The sequence below is a fragment of the Cydia pomonella genome, chromosome 1 (assembly GCF_033807575.1).
Source record: "Cydia pomonella isolate Wapato2018A chromosome 1, ilCydPomo1, whole genome shotgun sequence".
Lineage (NCBI taxonomy): Eukaryota > Metazoa > Arthropoda > Insecta > Lepidoptera > Tortricidae > Cydia > Cydia pomonella.
In genome coordinates, this window is record NC_084703.1 from 40336255 (window position 1) to 40348785 (window position 12531).

Below are 12531 nucleotides of genomic sequence, written 5' to 3' on the forward strand. Positions count from 1 at the left end.
ATATTATTTAGTTGTCATGCATCTAAAATGCGAGCAAAATTTACAATATTTGATCGACATCAGTTAGATTAGATGTCAATGTGATATCAGTGTACGTTCGAATTGGCCTGTGTGACTCGCCACTGTGATTGAAATGGTATTCTATCGGGGATGTTACTCGTATTTCTATCGCGAAACGAGTATTTGCCTCAGTCTGCCCATTTAAGTTGGGATGTTCGAAAACATGTCGGTATCACGGATTTTATTTAGGATCAAGTTGTACTGGGGACGAGCACACAGTCGACAGATGTTTTGTAAACTTGGTACCCGACATTGTCGTCAGTGTTATGGATGGACGTACTCGTAGTGGACTTACACAGAATGCAATCAAAGCTCTTAGTTTAAGGTATCATCAACGACTGTTTGAATTCGTCCAAGCATTGAATGACCAGATTTGTCCACACTTCCACAGAGTTCTAAAGGGTTGACCCAGACGGACTACATTACATCAGTATTTATAATTATTTTTTAAAACAATATCTTTGAATCAATGGCGTAGCTTGAGGCAGTAAATGAATCAAACTAGTATAATTATACTGCATGTATTTTTATATCCCCACTAAATATATTGCTTACTGAATTATTTTATATGGAAAAATAAAACTCGTCTATTTTTTATAAAACCTACGAAGCTGTGCTAAACTAAGCTAAACGAACTACCCTTTGATTCTGCGATAATATCAAAAATATACGCTGTATGTAGGTAATGGTAAGTCTTTCACCCTGTTATAAAAGTTCAATAATTTAGTCTACAAGTGTAAACGTGATTATAAAGCTAAAGTTATTTTTGGAATAATCGTTCGATCAAATGAACAATTGATTGTATTTTCAATATCGTCACGTTGGTTATTTGAATCCCTATTTAGAACTAGGCAAACACAACCAATGAACAAACGGAAAATACTCGTACGTTTAAATCGAAGAAAACTTGCATATTTGCGCTGGTTTCATTTATACACATACATAGGTACATATCTAATCTCGCCTACAGTGCCTATAATACGAATACTCAAAAGTAGATAGTATTGAGTGTCGAAATGTCGATTTCTATTTCTAGTCAAATTAAATCAAAACAGTTGCCTTACAAGTTACAAATGCGACACAGAGCAATCAATTCCGCGTACTCATAACAATAACTGGAAACGAACTGCCCTCGGACCGCGGCTAGATTAGCCCCTTTGTGACGATTCAGTCACAATGCCTCAAATGACCACACAGACTGAAATAAACATGTAAAATCCGACTGCTGTACGTGACACTTTCATTTCGTCGGCAAGCGTGCTCGGGGGCTACCGTCCCGGCGATTGCGGTACACAACACACGCGACCCTTAGTGAGTCGAGTCCTTAAGTGACCCAGTATAAAAATACCTGGAACAGAAATAAGAACTTGTACTGGTACATTTGATTGAAATAGCACCCAAGGCCCAGGCCTAATACCTACTTAAAAAATATTAGTAATTTTTAAGTAGGTGGCGTCTGATGGGACGCGGTCATAACAGCCGTGTATTATACACCGTGTTTTTTTTATTTCCATTAATTTCAAGGGTGCATTCCTGAGCTTAAATTGAGTAACTTTCTCAAAGACACGGGTATCCTAATTATAATAACTCCATTTCGGAGATAATCAATAATTTCTTTTTTCTTATAAGACCCTAACGAGCGTAAACACTTGCTTTAGGGCCTATTTACCTCAATATGTAATCAATATATCAATGTGTTTAGTACGCGTTCATACTTTGCTACTAAACGTAAGTACTAAGTATCTCGGATGATCAATGTTCGAAATGACATTGATATGTCACAGTTTTCAACTTTTGTTTTGAATTAAAAGTAATGCCCGTGTTACAACAACGCTATATGCAACATTTAATTACTTAAAAAACAATATAAAATAATTGTATATATATATATTTAAAATAACTATGCCATTTAGTTTCCTTAAACGCATTTATGCATACCCCGGAGTTAACGGAATTCAATAAAAACACGGTGTATACGACATAAATTATGGCGTTTAAAGGGGTAAAAGTGTAGCGCTAAGTAAGTGGCACTCTGATGAAATGCGCCAAAGTTTACTCACCACTAAGATATTTCCAAACCGCCGGGAGTTGTGTACAGATAGCTCTGATTATACTAGACACTTGCCCGACACTGCAGAACATTTTGTGACAAGATATGCCATAGTGCGAGTGCTCCTATTTACATTCCTCGCCTACGCTATTTTACAATTTACAGTTTGGTCCCTGGGTTCGCAGCTACCGTTTAAAATGGAAAATCAACACAGATATGTTGCCTATGCCTCGAATTGTTTCATTACGTAATATTGTAGGGTATATAGCGTACGTATTTTCTTTTCTAATTTTAACATAATCGATTTGTAGGAAAACATTAACTTCATGTGACGTTATTTTTATAGTCATTAGGTACATTGAATATAAATCACACTAGTTTTCAAACCAAGCACGATTTGAAAACTATTAATTACATGTATATATAACCACGATTAGATTTTACCTACGTCGTGTCATTTACAACCTACTTAAATAAACTTAATTTTGTCAAAACCAAAGAGTAAATTAAGTATATAGGTAGTCAAAACCATCAAAGAAACAGTGAAAGTATAGCAGACATTTCATTTCGAATAATGACCTTTTGAACAAATAATTTAAATAGGCCAATTTCATGCTTTAATTAACTTTAAACCCTAATGTGGAAACTGTTGTTGGTTATATACCGAAGGTAATAATTAAACATTCACAAAAAAATAATTTCGCTAAATTATTTTATTGACAATGCAATTTCAGCGTGAGGCTAATTAATTGATCCAGGAATTGCACGGTAATAAGTCTTATTGTATCCTGCAGACGTATTAAGGATAGCTTTATGCACGTGATAAAATAACTGTCACTGTTTAACACCGTGGGATGGAAAGTGATAGACACCGTTTTTATCACGCTGTCACGTAGACAAAAGCGACCATAATATCCGTACCGATTATTTTTATTTATTCGACGCGATTTTATTTATTATATTACTCCCACGGACAACACACATTGTTCTGCAGGCATATTACGAGTAATAAGAGGCTATTCCTGTTAAATGGCTGAACGTAACATGGTGATCATGAAAAGTTCCGATATAAGCTACCCTGCCCTAATATAGTAATATAATTACTTATTAAAACAAAAAATATTACTTTGCTAATCCGCGAAAAGATAACGTGCTAGTCAATCAGTGCTAACCCGATATACTTACTGGCGTATTTTTACATGCAATTAATTAACTGAACGTGACTGAACTAACTGAAACAGTTCTTTTGTCGGACGTCGGACCGTCAACATCTCCAGCATGTCCTGAAGATGCCTCGTAGGGAGGTGAAACACGTGTCAAGTTTTGTACTTTTGGTGGTGGGTTGTTATATTTATTTGCGACTTTATTTTTGCGGTAGGTGGGTGGGGACATTAATTGCATGTAAAATACACAAGCAAGTATAACGGGTTAGAAATTAATTAATAGAATCAGGCGTTACTTTGCGGAAATCCATGCTTATTGAAGCAAGAAATATTACTATGCTAATCCACGATAAAATGACGTGCTAAGTCAATCAGTGCTAGTGTTTGCGGAGGGAGGGTGGGAACATTAATTGCATGTAAAAATACGCGAGTAAGTATAACGGGTTAGCACTGATTGACTAGCACGTTATTTTATCGCGGATTAGCACAGTAATAGGTATTTCTTGCTTTAATAACGGGTTAGCACTGATTGACCAGCACGTTATCTTTTCGCGGATTAGCAAAGTAATATTTTATGTTTTAATTAGTATGGATTTCCGCAAAGTAACGCCTGGTTCTATTCATTAAGTATATGACTACTTATTGAATGTATTAAACTAAACACGCGTATTTTGAGTCGAATATTGATCGACATGTTTCGCTCCATAACGAAGTAGATTCGACTGGTTCACGTGTTGGCGGACCGACGCAGACTGTGAGCTGTAGCCATTCACATATATCTAAAGACGGGCCTTATGAGCACTAAGAATGGTGCTAGTTCAGTGGTGTCACTCACGAATCGGAGCCAATCATCATCAACTAGTTGGAACCAATCGCGCGCGTGATGCGAACTTATCAATCAATTGCGTTTTGTCGTTAGACTGCACGATTGGCTCGAATTCGTGTGCGTGACACCACTGTACTGGCCCCATTCTTATTGCCCGTAAGATCCGTCCTTAGATATATGTCAATGGCTGTAGCTCTCCGCGACCGATTGCTGGGCGCGAGCGATGGAAGCAGCGGCAGAGGAAGCGAGAAACTACCCTCGTTTTTGGCATTATTGTCACAGGATAGCTTTTGTAGGGTTCTGAATAGTTTACGCATTCATGAATTATATTGTTTTCAACAGACAGGGATCAAAACACCCTATTCCTGCTGTACTCCGACGCGGGTGACGAACAACTCCAGCTGCTGGTCGGCCCCATGATCGAGCTGTACTACGAAGACACCAGGGGCGACCCTCCGGACCACGAGATGCTCACGTTCCGTGTAGACATCGCGGATGGAAAGTAAGTTTAATAAAAAAACCGGCCAAGAGCATGTCGGGCCACGCTCAGTGTAGGGTTCCGTAGTTACTCTTCCGTCACAATAAGCTAAACTGGAGCTTAAAGTATAGTAAATTGTTAACTAAGGGATGAAATGGTACAGTCAGCGTCAAATACTTTGTAGCAACCAAAGTAGCCAAATAGTTCGGTACACCATATATTTAGTATGGTGTACCGAACTATTTGGCCACTTTGACTGCTACAAAATATTTGACGCTGACTGTACCTTTCACCCAACTTGAACAAATAGGCAAATTTGCATAATCAGTACCTAATTAAAGTAAGTCTTTTTACTATGAAGGGAAAACTTTTTGCGATAACTCAAAAACAGCTAAACTGATCATGTCCGCTATAGTTTTCATTTAATGTCTTTCTTAAGCTCTACTTCCACGATTTTTTTCATATTTTTTGGACCTATGGTTCAAAAGTTAGAGGGGGGGGGGACACACTTTATTTTTCTTTCGGAGCGATTATCTCCAAATACCCCAAATACTCCAAACCCCTATTAGTTTTGAAAGACCTTTCCAACGATACCCCACACTCTAGGGTTGAAGCGAAAAAAAAATTTCACCTCCACTTTACGTGTAGGGGAGGTACGCTAAAAAATATTAAATTTTTAGATTTTATTGTACGACTTTGTCGGTTTTATTGATTTATATATCCATGCCAAATTTCAGCTTTCTAGCACTAACGACCACGGAGCAAAACCTCGGACAGACAGACAGACAGACAGACAGACAGACGGACATGGCGAAACTATAAGGGTTCCTAGTTGACTACGGAACCCTAAAAATGATGCATATATTGTATATACAGGCGTCAATCACAATGAAAAAAACAACGGGTTGCACTCCGGGAGTGCCGGCAGAAGTGAAAACTTGAATATTAACGTTGTGCATTTTTGATATTTTGGAGAAATTGAGTAGCAGTTTTATAAAAAGAGATAATTCTCCATTATACCTACGTAAATAAATTTGAGTGTAGAAGATATTTTAGTGTTAAGTAATATTTAACATATACAGAGTAATTCATGAGACGTGAGCAGAACTACAGCCTACACAATCAGTAAATGTTAATGAATCATTCACCATTATATTAAGTAAAACAATCACGATTCTTTTCTGTTATTTAACTGTTTGGTAAGGAAACATTTGAGTATCTACATTACTCGTCCAAGATCTACAATCATGGACACCCAACAACACAAAGATACAATACAACACAATTAACAAAGATTAAACCTCTTTAACCGTTATGACAGCACTTTGATTTGGCTTCGATGACATTCAATTTGCACGTCACCACGTAGGTACATGTCCGTATTACGAATTTTTAATCGTGTGTCACGTGACACCTGACGCCCTGACGCGAGTTTAACATTTTTTCCCCATCACAAAAAGTTCACAGCGCCGCTAAAGAAGTTTTAACTTCAAAAATCAACGATGATCAATTCTGGGCACTCTGGCCAACGTGGGACTCGAACCCACATCTTGGGATTGCCAGTCTAAAGTCCCACGTTCGGCAAAGTATGTTCTTTTTTTTTCATTGTGATTGACGTCTTTATATACAATTTAGATTATAATGTCAGTAATGTGGTACGTTCCACAAAGTATTTAGATTTAAGTTAATAATGGTGTATTATATACTAAAAAATTTCAAGAGCCATATGTATATGTATGTTTTTCTCGATTCCACAGATGGCATCGACTAGGTTTAAGTATAAAGGGCAACTCGGTTACATTGCTAGTGGACTGCGAAGTAAGGGGCACGATCGCCCTACAGCGTCAGCCGGGCAGCACTTTCAACCTTGCGGGCGTACTGGTAGTTGGGACCCAGTACTCCACGGATCAGTACTATGACGTAAGTACATACAGTTTAAGGCTGCACTCGACGCCAACGACCTCGCGCGTGTGGGCAGAACTTATACTTATAATAAAAGATCTGCGCGTTCGAAATAGATTTTCGCTTGCTCGCGCGCTACACAGCACAGGACACGTAGCCAACATGCAATTCGCTTTCGCTCCGTAGCGATCGAAACGCAACTGTCACTGTCGCAATAATATGGAAAAGTGATTGAGAGACACAAAGCGTTTCGTTGTCGTAGCGATAGCAATCGTCACCTTGGCTAGGCCGGCTGGTCCGTCTATTAGCAACACGACTTGCCCCGCATTGACTATACGGACGAGAGCGGGGTAATGGTAGGAACCTATGCGAGATTTACGCTATTTTTTAAGAATTAAGGCATATTTTTATGAATTTGCAAAAAGAAAGAAAACTAAATCATTTTATAGTATTTTGTGAGAAAGATTGTAAAGTTTCATGTATTTTCGATTAAAGCTGCAGTACTAATAAGGATACGAATGATAGAAATAGGGGTAACTTGGAGCTTTTTTTTCTTCACTTATTTAAATTAAAATAGGTAAGTATCCAGAAATCATATCATTTCTCATATCTTGTAGATTGCTTTTTTTTATGCGCAGAAAGTGTCATATTTAATATGAAAGAATATTCAGAGAATCTTAGTTTTACGGTATTTTGCGGGAGAAGGAACCTTAAAGGACAACTGAATCATGCTGTTAGTGGACCGTGAAGGGGCACTAATACTTATAGAATACAGCGTCAACCGGGCGGGTGTGCTGAAGGTTGGCACTAGGGTTTGCAATCCAAAATTCTAAAATTTTGAAATTTGCAAATCCGGAATTGGTACATACCACTGAATATCGAAAATTCCGGAATTGGATTTGAGTACTTTCGTTTCTTTTTTTATGTTTTTATTAAAAATTGTTAAGAAACTACACTATGCCGGTGTTATTAGTAATTTCTGTCAGAAGTCGGAAGACTAGCAGCATGCATAAACGTGCCTAGTCGTGAAATAAACTATTATATGTTTTACATTTACTTGCCCATAATCCTACATAAGCTTTTGAATATTAATTATTGCACCACAAAACAAATTTAAAAACATACTTACAATATAAATAAAAGTACCAACAGGCAGTCTTATCGCTGTAAGCGATCTCTTCCAGACAACCTTAGGGTAGGCAGACCTTGGGGTTGGGCAATTTCCCCAAAGTAGGTAATGCGCCATATCATATTTATTTTATAAGTCAATAAAAGTGACCATAGCAATACGTTGATGGCACAACTCAATTTAACTGCATGAAATGTACTTCAAATTAAATTCCTTCAAAATAATACTTCCTTTAATAAACATAAATTATCACTTTATAATATTTTTTGTTGTTTTTTACTAAAAAACTGAATAAAAATAGAATGAACCCTAATTCTGGAACCAGTTTAGGAATTCTGGATTTGGAATCCTATATCGAAAATCAGTTCCGGAATTGGAAACCATCCGATATTGCATGCCCTAGTTGGCACCGAATGCTCTGCGGATCAGTACGATTAAAAGTCTAGAAAACAAAAGACTTAAAAAATATCCAAACTGGATAAATAATGTTGATAATAATTAGTAAAGTAAATTGGATATTGGCGCCTTAATTTACGTCAGTAGCAGCGTGTCCGGCAATGTTCGAAGAAAAAGCTAGCGATACTGCGGAATATGCATACGAGTAGGTATTATTATATATTTCCATAAACCAAGAACAACTTTATTTATCGCCCTCATGATTTAACCGGTATTTCAACTTAGAGACATGATGTTCATTTAGCTGCCTAAGGTTACTTATTTAAGCTTCCTTCTGACCATTTCAGTTATTTTCTCAATCCATTAAATTCGTTTTTCCTCGTACCGAATAGAATTTTCTATGAATAATACATGTATTATATTACGCAGATTTATTAACCATAGAATAATATGGAATTTCTTTAATTATTTCTTTTATTTCTGTGCCGGGGGTGTTTCTTTTTTATGCAAGCAAGTAGCCGTACAAAAGATGGCGTCATAGGGCACCCACCGAGGCTCATTGCAGTGGGCGGATTAATTTGGACTGATTTGATTGATCGAAGTTTAACCCGTAAGTAAGGTTAACATAAATCGATAAGTAACAAATGGTACCAAAAATGCTTTGTTAGGAAAAAGTTTATCATATGCATCATGTTCTCAGTCATATTGGTGGCGTAAAATGTGTGTTCGTAATTTAAAATTAATGATGTTGTAGTACACGAGTATATGCCCATTTAAAAGTAGACCTCGCTACTATCATGTTACAATATTTAAATGGGGTTATAGGATACATATGAGGATATAGTTATGAAAAATAATCTGTTGGAGCACATTACCCAGTGGGTAACGGCCTACGTTGCTTGTAGACCTTCATCGCTTAAATTTAAAGACCACTATATGTCGTTTTTTTTTTACCATTAGAAAGAACTCCACAGAAGTAAGCATGAAGTTTTTATACTTAAAGCTCTCCAATCGTTCATGGAATTATCTAATGTAGCATGGTCATTACTAATAATTTACCCTGACATTTTGACCCTGAAATATTGCGTTTATGTGTATAGTTGTCATACAATTTATTTTTAAATAAAATGTAAGGAATCGAATGGTACCATTTTCTTTTCTATTTTCGAAAGACAAAAAAAATTAAATTTAAATAATCTCAATATATTTTATTAAATCCCACTTTTTTATAATGGATAGCTCATTTTCTATCCATTTAACTAAATTTTGTTATAATATTCAACATGTGTCAAGTACCCAATTGCTTGTTACTGTACTGTAAATATTTAAATGTAGAATCATATCTCGCTATCAGATGGAACGGGTATGCGACCGGGAATTCCAGAAGAGGCAGTCATTGAGACTAGAAGAATATTGTACGTAACGAATGATCTTATATAAGAAGACCTAAAGAAGTGCGTTTAATTATCTTCCACATCCTCCATGCCAATTGCTAGAACGCCCCCCTTTACAGTACCTCCTTATTTCACAACCCAAACCCATTTAACTTTGTGGTTTTGCGTACGCGTGTCAGTATTAAGGTTTTCATTTCCCTTTGTTGGAGGGGATAATCTATCTTGTAGTCGTGTTTGTAGACTCGCCAACTCACTCAGTTAAAAATACATTCGTTATATGGGCCTACAAGTTTGTCAGGACTCGGACTGGCTAAAATTGTGTATAAGCGTATAGGTACATTGAGTAGGTATTAAATAATGTCATCTTGTACATTCGAGGTCCGACATTCTCTAAAAAATACTCCTCAAGAATATTCAGTACTAAACTCTTTAAGATCAGAAAGTACAAACAGGTTTTCAAAGAGATATAGATTTTAGGACTAGATAACGAACTAAAAAATATGTTTAATCAGTTTACCATATCAAAGTAAACGCTTATGTACATTAATGTTTCTGTATTTGTCTTTTTTGTCGCAATTGTACCTCCATTTACCCTGTTGAAGATGAATTATGAACTTAACCTATTCGGGGTTCCTTAGGCACACCCACCAAACATTATTCAAATCGATTCAATGGTTTAAGCATGAAAAAATAATTTAACGAGGCAATTTTTCACTTGCAGGGTGATATTGAGTTATTGCAATTTACCAACAAGCCAGACTCGGCGTACGATCTGTGCCAGTCGACTGCACCCAATTGCCAAAGCGATGCTCCATACGTGTACGGCTCTGCGCCTGCAATCAATACTGTCAGGACCATCGCTCCCAACGCCAACGAAGCATATGAAGAAACAATTAATTACCCAGCTGAGAACACACTGGATGAGGACGAGCATGGCCCGCGAGTGTATGGTCACTTTGGAAGGGATAGATCGGACGAGAGGAACGGTTCCGGGAACGCTTGGACGAGAGATAGGAGCACACCGACACCTCATTGGTTGGCTGCCTCTTACGGTTACACTAGGCCGTACCCTACATCAACAGATTCAGGTTGGTAATCATCAAAATGTTTTCACTGGAAGTGAAGAAGACATTCATTTTCTTTTTTTATTCTCTGAAATCTGAAAGATATTATGAATTTTAAGCAGACATTATTTTCACTTACAAACAATTTACTCTTTAGTTGCGTGATTTTTAATATAATGTCGTACAGTCAGCGTCAAATACTTTGTAGCAGTCAAAGTGGCCAAATAGTTCGATACACCATACTAAATATATGGTGCGCTGACTGTACAAATAGCAACACTCTTAACTGTCCATCGGTGGACCTTACATCTTTTGTAAAAAAAATATCAGAGAAGCGACATAAATGGTGGTTACTCCACGAATATGAGTTGGGCTGTTAAATACTTATAAATATGATGATGATGATAATAGGTAATAGTTAAATAAAGGTGTGCTACCAGCAAACTTTGCGTAATTTCAAAAAAGAAACAAAAAAATTGCGTACTATTGTAACAATTTTTTAATCCTGTAATGGAACAAACCCTTTGTGCTATGCGGTTCGTCCAATGACATAGGGGTACAAGTAAGTGGCATTAACCTCCTGGCGGTCGCTCCGCTATCAAAGGGGTATTTATTACAACGACGGAACTTAGTAGTTTTCATTGGGGCTTGGGTATTCAGGGCGACAACATGACAAAATGCTTAACGAGAATCAAACAGCCGGGCTTACAATTTTAATATCACCCATATAAATAAATGCACATCGTAGAAAGATAAAAATGTAAAGCGGTCGTTAATGATCGACAGCGACATTGGGCGTAAAGGGCATAAATACATTCGGCTTACAAACGCGATTAGAATTTTATATATTAAGCTTGTTTTATAAATAAACACTCACTTATTATTATGTAATTAATTTTCGATAATGTTACTTAAAATACTTTTAAAGTTTGTTATTGTACTGAAATAAGCTAGGCATTTCATTTGTCTGTTTACCATTGAAAATTCTAATTCTATTCATATCGCGGTTTGATTAAAAACCTCCTTGCTTGTGATTGTTTTACCCCATTAAAACCCATTACTTCCTAGGGCATTCGCTTGGTAACTAAGTTCCCTTCGCTTACTCAAGACAATGTGTGAAAATCGTTTATGGGCGTATCTAAAAATAAACCAAGTATGTACATATAAAATAAATTGTTGTCATGCTCAGCGCCCGCCTGCGGGCACTTTGTCGGCGTTTTAACGTGAAAATATATTCGCTTTTGGGTGGCCATACCAATTTAAGAAGCAACAAAGTTGGGAAAAAATTAAAACACAATCTAACTTCGTCCTTAATTGATGACACAGGTTCTGAAATACGTATGTAGGTTCATTATATCACGATGTTCACGATTATCTACTTTTAGTTTATGATTGACCAATTATCGGCGAAATAATTAAACATCGTTTTATAACTTGAAACCTAATTTTTAGATTATCTACTTTGTACGTTTATACCTTATATAAGCAATGTAAATAACTTTAGTAATTAGAACTCATTTTGAACCAAAGTAATGATTATGTAACGTTTTTGTAACTTACTTGTTTTAGATGAAAACAGTATTTTCGGGACATTCACCAAAGATGTAGACGCCGTTATTCGTCCGAATATTCACGATCCGGAAAAGATAGGCCAACATCTTGAAGTGACAACGCCTAGGGTAAGTTATGATGATTTACAAGGTTCAATACCTAAGGTAAAAAAAATGTATAATGCAAACGTGGAGAAAAAGCCACCCCAACTACAAGCTTCAACAGACTCACTTTCTGTCTGTCTAGAAGCATCCATTGAACTTGATTTCGAACGGCTGGCTATTTTTAGAGAGTATAGCGCAATATTTCACATGTTTACCTCCCTAGTATAATAATGGTCCCCATGACGGGTATGAGAGTTCAAGTCTCTTCTGATTGGACTTAGTTAAAAAATAAAGAAACATGTTGTACCTAACCGTATTACCAAAGTAATACGGTTACAACATATTTCTAAAACATTTTTTTGACAGCTACTCACCAACCAACATGCGATGCGAGAGGTAATAAGAATGTTACCT

At 36.7% G+C, this 12531-nt stretch overlaps 1 protein-coding gene across 1 annotated transcript in view; it reads left to right on the plus strand.

The window, feature by feature from the left end:
* Window positions 1–12531, plus strand: part of LOC133523275 (collagen alpha-1(I) chain-like) — a 50635-nt gene that overhangs the window by 10293 nt on the left and 27811 nt on the right. Inside the window, exons 3-6 of the mRNA XM_061858770.1 lie at window positions 4442–4601; window positions 6335–6497; window positions 10120–10486; window positions 12032–12141. Coding sequence (XP_061714754.1) covers window positions 4442–4601; window positions 6335–6497; window positions 10120–10486; window positions 12032–12141 — 800 coding nt within the window. The remainder of the gene's footprint in view (window positions 1–4441; window positions 4602–6334; window positions 6498–10119; window positions 10487–12031; window positions 12142–12531) is intronic.